Source organism: Oryza brachyantha, chromosome 12, assembly GCF_000231095.2.
Source record: "Oryza brachyantha chromosome 12, ObraRS2, whole genome shotgun sequence".
Lineage (NCBI taxonomy): Eukaryota > Viridiplantae > Streptophyta > Magnoliopsida > Poales > Poaceae > Oryza > Oryza brachyantha.
In genome coordinates, this window is record NC_023174.2 from 16142707 (window position 1) to 16155289 (window position 12583).

At 41.2% G+C, this 12583-nt stretch overlaps 2 protein-coding genes across 4 annotated transcripts; both read right to left on the minus strand.

Annotated features, from left to right (window-relative positions):
• Window positions 1-214: 214 nt before the first annotated feature.
• On the minus strand, window positions 215-3934 carry LOC102720761 (GTPase LSG1-2-like). The gene is made up of 7 exons (XM_006664692.3): window positions 3569-3934; window positions 3381-3470; window positions 3213-3299; window positions 2758-2851; window positions 2355-2411; window positions 1731-1810; window positions 215-1626 (listed from the first exon to the last, which is right to left on the minus strand). Exons 1-7 carry the CDS (start codon window positions 3823-3825, stop codon window positions 495-497), a joined length of 1797 nt encoding a protein of 598 aa, XP_006664755.2. The 5' UTR covers window positions 3826-3934; the 3' UTR covers window positions 215-494.
• A 968-nt stretch (window positions 3935-4902) lies between these two features.
• LOC102704106 lies at window positions 4903-12207 on the minus strand. Of its 3 annotated transcripts, none has more exons than XM_015842697.1 (7): window positions 12063-12207; window positions 10673-11535; window positions 10513-10571; window positions 8266-8352; window positions 6590-6642; window positions 5668-5793; window positions 4903-5549 (listed from the first exon to the last, which is right to left on the minus strand). In XM_015842697.1, exons 3-7 carry the CDS (start codon window positions 10541-10543, stop codon window positions 5172-5174), a joined length of 675 nt encoding a protein of 224 aa, XP_015698183.1. In that variant the 5' UTR covers window positions 10544-10571; window positions 10673-11535; window positions 12063-12207; the 3' UTR covers window positions 4903-5171. The 3 variants fall into 3 exon arrangements, with proteins under 3 accessions (XP_015698183.1, XP_006664211.1, XP_015698184.1); XM_006664148.2 differs by lacking the exon at window positions 12063-12207 and adding an exon at window positions 11661-11903; XM_015842698.1 differs by lacking the exon at window positions 12063-12207 and adding an exon at window positions 11661-11903 and having other exon boundaries at window positions 10467-10571.
• Between the last annotated feature and the right edge of the window lie 376 nt (window positions 12208-12583).

The following is a 12583-nucleotide window of genomic DNA, read 5'->3' on the forward strand; positions in this document are numbered from 1 at the left end:
AATAGTAACCCATGATTGATTTCAGATGTAAGGGAGAGTTGATTTTCTTTCGGTGTATTACTGCTTTTATTGGTTGTTTATCAGTTGTGTGATAACTATTAGTTTTGGGATCGTTGTGTGCAAAGTTTTGAAGCAAATGAGCCTGTTTTGTTCATTATAAAAACAGATCGAAAGTGTATAATGCCAGGTGATATCCTGCTGATCGATGTTCATCTTTTTCTATGTGAATCATTTCATGGATGAGCAAACAGTACATGTTTCACAAGTTGACAACTGACTGCATACAATACAACAAAAGCTGAAAGAAAACAGAAAAAACAAGTTCTTCTATAGCCTTCGTCTCCCATGTCTCATCCACCTGGCTCACCGGTGTAAGCAAATTTCTTGATTTTGCAATGCAGAGGTCACTCTCCAGAGAACTCAAGGGAGCATGACAGTATAGCATGCCCATGTGTGCCAAGTGTAGTTGTACACACATTGTGTTGTCAGGGGCACTAGTTCCTCTCGCTTGCACTGACTGCAGAGAAGTTAACGGCTGGTTTCTGGAACACTCTTACAACCGCCGTTCCATCGCCACCGTCGTTGCCGACCCTCCATGACCGGTCCTTCTTCCGCTGGGGCTTCTTGTGTTGCTTGTGGGACGCCTCTTTCTTCTTCTTTCCAGCAGGTTTGGACCCTTCAGTGGCCAGGTCAAACGATTCGAGATCACTCAGGACATGCCTGATATCTGGTTGTGCTGAATCAATTGTATCATCGTGTTCATCGGATCCAGAACCGTCTGATTCATCATGTGCTGAAGTAGATGGGCCTTCTAATCCAGTGGTTTCTTCGTGTTCTATTTCAGCATCTACTGTGCCAGGAGGAAGTTCAAAGTGTGGGATTTTACCGTCAATGTAATCCTTCAATATCTGTCGAGCAGCCCTAGTCTCGTCCGGAAGTCCAGCATGGCTAACATGCCCCCTGGATGCACAGTAGGCTCGCAGCAGCTCAGCAGCAGTTGGTGGCCTCGACTGTGATTCATATGGCTTTGGCTTTGGTAAAGTTATCCTGTAAATCTGTTCAAGGACACTTCTTGGGACACGGTCCGCCACCACCTGAATAGCTTCCCGGTGCTTGGTCATCCTATCGATTGGCAAGACACCACATGACACCATCTCGTGCCTTGAGCTTGAGAACGAAGGGAAAACGAGACCAGGACAGTCACAGAGAGTGAGCTCCTGTGAGATGATCAATGTCTGGAAATGCTTTGTCTTGCCAGGTGTGTGAGTAACACCAGTCTTCTTCTCACCAACTAAAGCATTAATTGTTGAGCTCTTTCCAACATTTGGATAACCAACAAATCCAACAACAACATGCTTAGCTACAGATGAAACAGAATCAGAACTGGCTATCTGGTCCTCTTTAGTGGCTGAGGCCCTCCTTTGTGCTACAATGCATTCCGCTTCAGTTTGTAGTCTCATTAAGAGTTCATCCCTGCCATATATCTTGGTGTCCAAATCAAGTGAAGCAGAATCATCTTCAGAGTATCCACCTAACGTTTTGCCTTCTAATGTGGCAGTAGCAGCTTTAGCAGACCAGAAAACATAAAGAATATCGTGTGCCTTAAAATAGTCTGCCCATTTTTTCCTGCATATTAGCCAAACTCAGAGCGATGCCACTTGAATATACACAAAAAAGGATCTCAATTCTCACCTAAACATCAACTAAGTCACATTGCGCAAAGTGCATACCTGACATTAATTGGTAACAGATCAGCCTTGTTGACAAGAAGCATTGTCCTCTTGTGTTCATCAATTTCCTTTGCATATACCTAGCATGGAGAAAGATATGTCACAAGACTGAAGAGAAATCAGTAGAATGCCCAATAAAATACAGGAGGTTGAGCATTTCAGCTCAGTTTGAAGTTTGAACACGACAGTACAACACTTTCAATAAAAGAATAACAATGGCTTTCCCAAGCTTTCGGCAGACCAATGTTTACAGAGAAGATATATTGGGAATGCCCGAGTACCACTTGTTTTCTTATGATGCACAAATAATAAAAATATAGGAATTGCCTCTGCTCCTTTGCGTAGAAAAATAAATATCAGGGCTATCTTTCAAAACCTCATTCTACTTGTCCCAGATAGTAGTTAGCATTCAAGGCAGATCACACTTGTAAATTTTGATAAGTGAGTTATTGAACACAATATCTCTAGAGGAGAATTCATTAATTTGACTTCTGGAGCAATTTTACTACAACACAGGATAGGTGATCATCAAGCTTTAACCAGGGAGAAGCTGCAATCTATTTTCTACATGCACTGGATATTGCTTGAATGTTAAAACACTATTCCAGAAACCACAATCAGTACCTCAAGATCAGGACAGCGGTAGAATAAGGGATCTCGAGCATCCACTACCATGACCAGCTTCATGGAAGAAAAGAGAATAAGGGTCAGTTATTTAGACACAATAACAATATGATGAGGTATTGAGGTTCTACACTTCATCCAGTAAAAACAAATGCGATTGAGCAAAGTAGACAAAATTTCCAGGGAAAAAAAGAAACAACACTACAGAGCAAGAATCCAGACTAGCAGAGTCAATATGTGGGACAAACTTGCAAACCATCACATTTAAAAATGCAAATCAGATTCATTGTTTTAGCAAATACTTCACTGTCTCACTGGACGGTTGTAGCATCACAAGAACTGGCAATAAATCAACTACACTTCCTGATGATGAAACTGATAATGAAGGTTGAGCAATACTCACCAAATCACTGCGTTCAAGGACTCTCCAGAGCTGTCTCCAGATGTCAATGTTCTTCTCAAAGGGAGTGAGCAGAAGCTTGTCATTCTCTTCCAATCTGCAGAGATGAATCACTCTCACAGTTAAACATCTATATTCAAACATTTAATTGACAAATGATGGCATTAAGTACTACATGTAAATTCTTACAGCCGATAATATGTTATTACATCTATGCATGCAAGGTAGCTGGTTTAGTTTATCCAAGAACCAATTATGCAACACAAATGCTGATTACAAATTTAGATACTCGGATACAAAGCAGAAATGTTCAAGAGAAAGCTCATGGCCGCATTCATCTTATATTATATCATTACCAATTTATATAAGAAACACTAATATTTGGATATCCAAAGTCCAAAATATGCTTTTGGAAGTAAATTCGTAAGCAAGAAGCTACAGCTAGGCACAGCACCAACCTCGCAAGGTTCCTCCGCCACACCAGGAAGGCACGCCTCTCATTTTCATCGAGCTCCTCCACAGTCATCCGAGCATTCCATGGTGGCCTGCAATCCCAGTTAACAACATACAAATCACAATCACAATCGCACACACGAAGATGAACAGCACAAAAAAAAACTACTCACCGCCTGGGGACCCTGAGGCTGGTGGCGTGCAGAGCCTCCTGCTCCTTCTGCAGCCTCCGCCTCTCCTCGTCGGTCTCTCCCGTCGCATCGCTGCATCCCAACCAATCCAACCATCACAATTCAGAACACAGCACTAGAACAAAGCGCAGGTATTCCCGACGGGAAAGCATCACGGGCGGTTCGCTCACAGGTCGATGACGAGGTCGGAGGAGGAGGAGGCGGCGTCGGCGAGCGCGGAGTGGAGGCGGTCGGCCTCGGCGGCGCGCTCGAGGACGGCGTCGATGTCGCTGACCTCGATGACGGACTCCAGCGGCTGCGGGCGGCGGCGGGCGTGGGCGAGCGCGTCCCCCCTCTCCCTGACGGCCGCCGCCGCCTTGTTCCGCTGCCGGATCAGCGCCCGCCCCAGCCCCTCCCCCTTCTCCTTCCTCCCGCCGCCTCCCGCCATCACCCGCGCGCGGCGAGCTCGGAGGCGGGTGCGCCAACTCCGCTAGGGTTTTGAGCCGGAGGGCGCGCCGCGGCCGGCGAGTTCGTCTTCTCCCTTCCCCTTCCTCCTCAGTCTCTGGCACGTGGGCCCCACCATGCAGAGGCGTATGGGATGACGCATCTCACGAAGACTAGTGTACACTGTACAGTACTAGTCCTAGTAAATTTCTTAAAATTCTATTTCTTTTCTTAATGCTAACGGGGGTCAAAATTCAGTCGTTTTTGAACAAATTTCGACACCAAACCGTCCATTAAATTTTGCAGAAATATAGAGCTGGTAGGTATGGGGGTAATTGTTTTTAAACGATATATTTGTAAATAAAAAATAGTTTATGAATAAAACTTTTATATACGTATTTTTAGCGATCTAAAAACCAACGTTGCAAAATAAATTTCGGTAAAAAACTCCAAAATCAACTCTAAATTTAGAGTTAAAAATTTAAAATTTATTTTATAAGCATAAGTAGAAAAAGAAAGAGAGATAAGGATGTAAAAGTTAAGTAATCCAAAATTTGTCACTCTTCTTGATCACATAGCTCACTGAACAGACCCCCATGTACCTTTCAGAAACAGACGCCAGTATACCTTTCGCCTCCAGCTTCAAAACTATTTTTTTGAAGCTAGACAAACCCACTAAAGGCTGCGTTCGTCACCTCCGGTAAGTTAATTTAATACCCTCGTTTTCCACGTACGTTTCGCGAATTGTTAAACGGTATATTTTTTACAAAAATTTTATATAGAAAAGTTATTTTAAAAAATCATATTAATCTATTTTATATTTTAAAATTAATAATTAATTAATCATGTATTAATCTATTATTACGTTTTCCGCGTTGAATAAGTTAACTTACTCCCCTCCTTACTTAATGTGGCCTAACTGCGTCCTTTTCTATAGCTTATTTCCAGATTATTCCTAGCCTTTTACACATCTAAGTGGTAATTTTTATTATTTATATCATTAAATAACTATAAAAATCAGATAATCTTTTATCTATAAAATGAACACAGCCCAATTCTCAAAGTTGACAAACATGCCTTAACTAACCAGAGAGTTATACACAAATATTATATAGGGTTACAGTTGCTAGATTTCAAAGTACAAATGCAAATCGGCAAAAGATTGACAAAGGTAGAAAGAAGATACATATACAAGAAGGAAAAACGAACATCATATTATTACCATAAACCACCAAGCTCCATGAAACCATTAAAGCTTTAAAGCTTGTTATACCCCGTAACTTAAGGGCAACCATGAATGGAAGTTTTTATATTTGGACTGAATGTTTCGATCTAAAAAAACAAAAATTATTATTCAGACCAACCATCTGCCTGCATCAAGACTTTCAGCACATCATAGTGACCATCATCCTTTGCCACATGATCAGTGTTGTTCATGGCGTTCATTAGAGAAACGAAGTCAGGATCCTTGAGGCGCCTGATCTTGTTGCATTGTCTTATGCCTTTCTTGCCTTTCAAGATGCTTAAGATGGTGGCGCAGTCAGGTGCTCGGGGGTTTATGACACGGCCATAGTCGATTTCCATAACGGTAGTAATTTCTTGTGTGTTTTCCCCATTGCTCTCTTTTGGAAGAAAACGTCCTCTAGAATCTCGCAAGAGAGTGCACTTCCTCTCTTTCCTTACATTAGGCGTGCTTTTTATCTGCGTGTACTTATTTTTGCGGGGTTTCTGCATCATCACGTGGCAATTAAAGAAATTATTAAAGGGAGGAAGAAGTCAATTATGGCATGATGTAAAAACCCTTACCGACAAAATAGGATCATTGCAAGAGTTAAGTGAGGCTCACCTTAACCTTTTCTGCCCGGCTGGCAAGGCTCACCTTGACCTTGAGGGCCTTCTTCCCCTTATTTGCCTTGGCACCAGTTGGTATAGCATCAGTTGGCATAGCATGTTTCAGGTCCCTCCGCTTACGCTGTATTTCATAAAAGAGATGAAGATCTGAGATTATACATAACTGCACAAACATGTTCCTTCAACTAGAACTCCTCCACGCATAATATAATAGAACTTTTGCTATACTCGTGACAGGATATAATAGTAGGTCATTCCCTTCATGTCAGAGACATGAATTGAATACAAAATTCAAATATCTGAGATAAGCATTATGTCATTTAGTAAACTGTAAAATTAACACGAGCATGCACATAATGTTACATGTAATAATGCTTGTGTGGTAGTACCGAATACTTCCAACATCAAAACAGATTAAAAAACTTCAAATAATTAAGAGGTGTTAATACAGTATTCAAGTGAACTCCCATGTGCTTAGTGCTTTTAACAATAGTACCACATACAATCTGGGATCAAGCTAGAGCAGATGTCTGCTCGTTAGAGCTGGCAGTGTCTGTGCTGCAGCAGCAGCCACAGTAACCAGCCATATAAAATGATGTTGCGGCCGCTGCTGCTGCACAGATACAGCGGAGACGTTGGAAGCAGTACCAGCCACACCCAAAGTTTGTGATATGTAAAGATAATTTAGTCAGAACAAAATCCTCACATTAGCCATTCATCATGAAAAAGATTAGAAGTTATTATCTGATTCAGTGAAAGGTATGCCCTAGTGCATGTATACATCAAGACAACAAGCATTAGCTTGGTAATAGGATAACCAAAAGGCATTGCAGATGCAGTAAATTCCAAAATGCATTATGAGCTTAAGCTGAATTTGTGTTTATTCTTTTATGTAAAGAAGGTAGGGAATATCTTACCTTGGGCTGACCAAGATTTATGGCACCACACTCAGAAACTTGAGGTCCATTACCTGAATTCAAATGTCCAAAAAACATGTTAATATATTTTCAATATTCATAAAGTCCACCAGAGTCCCAATAATAAAAGTAGTTAACACAGATGAAATGAATGGATCAATAAACTTTTTAAGTTGTCCATTCATAACTTAAATCTCTATAAATTTCAAGGTAGCAAGACATGTTGAGGTTCTAATTGCTCCTTCATATGGACAAATTCCGTGAAACGTATCAAACTTGTAAAAAGCTTATTCATGATTATATATGCAGATAAACAGTAGTATTTTGCACATGGTTATCATGTATTCATGTGGCTAGTCAAATATATGCATGCGGACGAAGCTACAAGAACTAGAATTATGCCATCGAAAGTTCACCAGTTTCCTTATATGCAATCAGAAGTTGACTACTTGTTTACATGCCATTGCTTCAAAATCCTCATCCTCCATATGCCTTCCACACCATCACGCTGTTAGCCTGCTGTTTAGTGGCATAGAAAGGTACAACAATACCGTTCTTCCTCCTTTGATCTATCTCTCTCTCTCTATCTATTCCCTCTAAGTAAGCGCTCCTATCTCCTCCACCGTCAGCACAGCCATGCATCTCCTTAACCGCTTCTGATCCTCCATCGCCAACAAGTCAGCTGGCTTCTAGATTCACCTCTTTCATTGTTATGGTTTGGTTGGTTGCCTGCTTCTCATCCAGCTTGTTTGCCCACGACTCAATGATAGGGGGCAGGAGCTTTGGCTTGCATGAGTGCATGACAATCAAGGCTAGCACAAAGACATGAGAAAAGAGGCAAAGAGCCATTTTTGGAGATTCACCGAGAGAGAGAGAGAGAGAGAGAGAGATGTGAAGGAGAGAGAAGGGTAGTTAGTTTCACCATTTTCACAAAAGAATAGCTGAATTGATCCTCTTAAAAGGTGTAGATGGAAAAAAATCATGTGATGGCAAATAAGGCAATAGGCAATTTTCAGTGGCATACAAGGAAACCGGTAAACTTTTAGTGGCATATAAGAAATTCTCTTATTTAGTATATGAGGGTTGTCCTGGAAAATAAGTGATTAGGTGATAAAAACGTAGTTGTCGTTGAGAGTGATTTTGATAAAAATGACAGGGAAACTTCCATTTCCATAGATCCAAAACTTGAAGAATGTCATTTAAATGTCAAATCAGGCTAGGCAAGGCAGAATTCGGTAAATAAAGTAATAATCCCAATGCACAAACATCCAATTGGGCACAAGATCTCATTTTACTCACAGCCTATTCAGAACATGTGAATTTGTCCAGGAACAGTTCAATTCCTGAAGAAGTTCCCCTATTACAAATATGATCTAAGATATTTCCGGCGATTGAGATCTGACCTGTCCTAAAAAAAAAAATGAAAATCTGCATTGCGTAGTGTTCACACAAATAGTGCTCTGACCTAGGCAGGTGCGCTAAACTGCTAATACGCCAAACCCATAACATACCACAAAACAAAAGCATAAAAACCAAAACAATCTACTTCTTCTGTTTAGTTGTGTACAATCTATTTGCTTTAGCCTAACTTCTATAAAACGCCTTAAGCCTTTCCTTTAACCATGAATAAGCTTGTAAGCCTACTGCTAACATGAACTAAGATAAAGCATCATCACCTTGAGACATGGCGGAAGCAACAGTCTGAAATCCATCATGCTCCATGGAGCCCACTGTTATGTCTTTCAAAGAAATCAGCACCAGAGCTGTATAATCAAGAACAAAAATGGAGTGAGCAAAAGAAATGAAAGAAAACTCTCAAAACTTCAAACCAAGCGCACAGAAAGCAGAAGCAGAGGAATATCAAAGGGGATCTAGACATGCTCAAAGAGAGGAACAACACAAAACTTGCATTCATTTGAACCACTTACAGGAAAGGGGAAACAAGAAGATCAAGCCGTAAGAGGAAACACACAAAGAGCGAGCAAGGGTGAGATAGAGGTAGCGTCGGAGACTGAGAAGTAGATAGATATATAGAGAGAGCACAGGACTCGACAGAGAGATGTATATAAATAGATACAAACGGAATCCATAAAAGAACATAATCTTCCCCCCAAAGCTTTAATGCAGATTGACCCTTAATGACAAAGAAATCCATCTTTAGCATCCTTATCTTAAATTGCCAAGCCGCAAAGCCCGCAAAGCGACAAAACGTGATGCAAAAAGAACTACACTGCCAAATGCTAAAAAAATCTTGGGCGTGCAAATAAATGCCAAGAAAAAGATTTACAAACGACAATTGCATTCATACTACTAATATAGCACCATGCCATGTGTCCATAAATGCACTGGTACCACATTTAAAACTGAATTGGATTCACAAAAAAGTTGTCACAATTTACGACAAGGTGTTTGGTTCACGTTATCACATATAACTTTTATTAAACCCAAGTAAACAAACATACATCTGTTCCACTTAGGTTTCATGCCATTCTATTTTCCAAATTAAGTGGGTTGAGCATCCTTCTTCTTTAATGACTAGATGCACAAATCTTTTACTTCTCAAAAAAAAAACAGACATACTAGATTTCTAATAACCTTGTGCCAGTGCATAAACTTTTGCTCTATGGTCTTGTTGGAAGTGAATATGTATGATATATCGACCTTTGTTCAATGGTTGGTACCATTATTAAGTGTTAGATGTCAATCCTAATAACTTATTAGAACTATATAGTACTTAGTTTTCCTTGTAGATCACTTTGTGCTGTTTTTATCGTGTTATATTTCATAACAGAATTTAAAGTTGCCTCATCATTTAGCGTTATCTAGTAAACTTGCTATTTAGTGATATCATGCAGAATTAATTTGATAGATGGATGGATATGATTTCAATAAGATGTTTTAAGATAGATTACCCAATTTAAAAATACTACACATTGTTGTTGGATGCATTATCGGGTTGCATATTTATTCTCTAGCGGGATGTTTCCTGCACATTTTGTATAGCTTCCTTGTATACATGTCCCAGTTTAGCTTAGCCCATTCCACAATCCTCAACAATCGTAAATCAAATGAGTCTGTTGTGCTAAGTATATGGATGGTTGCCACATGTGCTGGATGTGCACATCTAGCTAATTCTTTGAGCATCTACACACTTGAGGTTCCTTATTTGTTTGTGAGAGATCTGTTATTATAATTTTACTACTGTCATCTTGATCTTGCAACGTCAAGTCAAAAGTTCTTCCATTTTACCTTTCCGGTAATGAGTCCATGCTGGACATTTCCTACTGAAGATGTTGGCATTTCACTTTTTGACTAATGCAACTTCAAACCACAATCAAGAAAAATTCATAAAATACTCCCCTTAAACTAAAAAAGGGGGGAATAGTCATGCTGACGTAGTGGATTTGATCTCAAATCACAAATAGCTCACACAATAAATTGCAAAGTATGCGCCAATGAAGATTTAACACAGGGAAATTTCTAGGCAAGTTAACAATGAGATTTTAAAATATTTTAGATACTATGAGACAACAGGTGATAATCTTTTGGGACACGACTTTAAAGTTAAATCATCTCAGGCCCTCAATGATTATAATCAAACCTACAGCCTTTCACATAAAAATAAATGTTATTAACAATTGAGAAGACAGACTGTTATTGATTGCCAAAAAATTTGCTATCGAACTTCCTTCGGTGTTGGCAGGAAAGAACACCCTGATGCTATCCTGTTTTTAGAACCACAACCACTGACCATACAGCACAGAGGCTTAATATTGTCCATGCATTTTCAGTTTTCACAATGAAGCCAATGACATGCAAACAAGCAGCAGTAATAATCAATTAATCATTGACCAAGTAGTGGAAACACAGCACTAACATTACAAGTCTGGTTCATCATCCCTGCAAATATGCCAATTACGAACCATTGGTGTTGATCTCCTTTGCAACCACCATCCAAGCAATTCCATCATTCCATGGCAGCCTACAAGCAACAACCATAAACACTCAATTCTTACAGGCAGAAATGTGAAATGATCACAGTTCTGAATAAGAGACAAGCAACCACAATATAGAACTACTCACCACCATGGCACATGGCAGCGGCGTGCCTCCACTTCTCGGGTTGGAAGAGGCAGCAGTGGCACAGGAGGAGTCCATTTATAGAATTTAGACTAAGCGTAGGGGCCACAACTTGCTACGCCATATGGCGTCAAGGCAAGAAGGGGGAAGAAGGTACTCAAAGATAAGGCGAGCCTCACTAAACTCTACTTATTTTCCATAAGGTATTTCTACCATCACATACAACACTTTTTTAATATGAAGAGCACCGAGAAACCAACACTTTTTTAACTTAGGAAAAAGTTAAGGTGAGCCTCACTTAACTCTTGCAATGATACTATTTTGTCCATAAGGGTATTTACATCATGCCATTACTGACTTCTTCCTCCCTTTAATAATTTCTTTAATTGCCATCTGATGATGCAGAAACCTCGCAAAAATAAGGACACGCAGACAAAAAGAGCACGCCTAATGGAAGGAAAGGGAGAAGGTGCACTCTTTCACAAGATTCTAAAGGACGTTTTTCTTCCGAAAGAGAGCAGCGGGGAAGACACACAAGAAATTACTACTGTAATGGAAATCGACTATGGCCGTGTCATGAACCCCCAGGCACCTAACTTCGACACTATCTTAAGCATCTTGAAAGGCAAGAAAGGCATAAGACAATGCAACAGGATAAGACGACTCGAGGATCTCGACTCCATCCCTCCCATGAACAGCATTGGACATGCAGCCATGGACTAGCGTCATTACGGTGTGTGATGTATCGATATAATCAAAGTCCTGAAGCAGCCCAAATGGTTGTGCTGTTATCAATCAGGCTCATGGCCTTCCTGCCACACACACAGAAGAGGAATTTCTTCTATGGAATTCAGAATTTTGCTGACCTGCAAGTACAACAACCACACACATCTGATTAATTCATCCAGAAATGAAAAATAATCATGGTCCGCGATAAGATAAGATATACGACCAAAGGAAAGAGAGACGAATGCGATATCAAACTCCTCACCACCATGACCATGGAACCCGGTTGATCCCTCTCCCTGACGGCGGAGGGCGGCGCGGCAGGCCAGCTCGATCCGCGCCCCCATCTCGGGAAGGGAGAAGGACTCCTAACCCTAGGAAGATCGCCGGCCGCTCCCGGGAGGTGCTGCGCGGCACCACCCAGGCGCGACGGGCGCGAGGCGCAAGAGGCCGCGGAGGATCTCCCGCAGGAGCTCGCCCTCGCCGCCGCCGCCGCCGACCCGCATTGGCGGCGGCGGGCGGGGGGAAACCCTAGTACGGCCCTACGGCTACGAGCGGCGCAAAAATATACCCTTGGTTGGTTCGGGCCGGAAAATGCAGATTTATTTTTACAGAAAAGTCCCTATTGATCCGTAGTAAAATGGTCCTAAATATTTGCGAAACAGACCCTGATGACTGACTCCGGCCATCGTCACTTGCTCCGGCGCCGCGCGCGAGCCGCCGCCATCCATCCACCCTCGCCGGTGTCTTCCCCTCGAGGCCAGTCAGGTAAGTTCCACGGACGCCACCTCGGGAAGGATTGAACGTTCGAACGGAAAGGGGAGGCTAGAGAGATGGGGCTGCTTGTTTCTCTCGACTTTTATACGCGTGTTTTTTAAAATTTTTAAAAGAATTTTTTTGAAAATAATTTCTACTGAGAAGTTCACTCTTTCACGTTTTTAAAGTAAAATTTAATTTTATAATAACTAACTTCATCATATCATATACCATTACCATTAAGTACCTAGCCTAAAATCAGACTATTTTATTCTTTTATCACCGTCAACAGAGTAACCGTGGTGTTCCAGCTGTGATGCTCGAGGAAACAAGGTGAGGCTGACAGGGTGGCCCATCGTATCAGGAACCACCGCAAGAGATGACTTAAAATCAGACTATTTTATTCTTTTATCACCCCAACAAAGTAACCGT

Excerpts from the sequence above, each read along its gene's own strand:
- LOC102720761 (XM_006664692.3), bottom strand. The coding sequence starts at position 3,825 with ATGGCGGGAGGCGGCGGGAGGAAGGAGAAGGGGGAGGGGCTGGGGCGG. Across the intron at positions 3,471-3,568 it reads TCCGACCTCGTCATCGACCT|CGATGCGACGGGAGAGACCG; the intron begins GTGAGCGAACCG and ends GTTGGGATGCAG. Across the intron at positions 3,300-3,380 it reads AGCCTCAGGGTCCCCAGGCG|GCCACCATGGAATGCTCGGA; the intron begins GTGAGTAGTTTT and ends CTGGGATTGCAG.
- LOC102704106 (XM_015842697.1), bottom strand. The coding sequence starts at position 10,543 with ATGGTGGTTGCAAAGGAGATCAACACCAATG. Across the intron at positions 8,353-10,512 it reads AAAGGAGATCAACACCAATG|CTCTGGTGCTGATTTCTTTG; the intron begins GTTCGTAATTGG and ends TTGATTATACAG. Across the intron at positions 5,550-5,667 it reads GCCGGGCAGAAAAGGTTAAG|AAACCCCGCAAAAATAAGTA; the intron begins GTGAGCCTCACT and ends GTGATGATGCAG.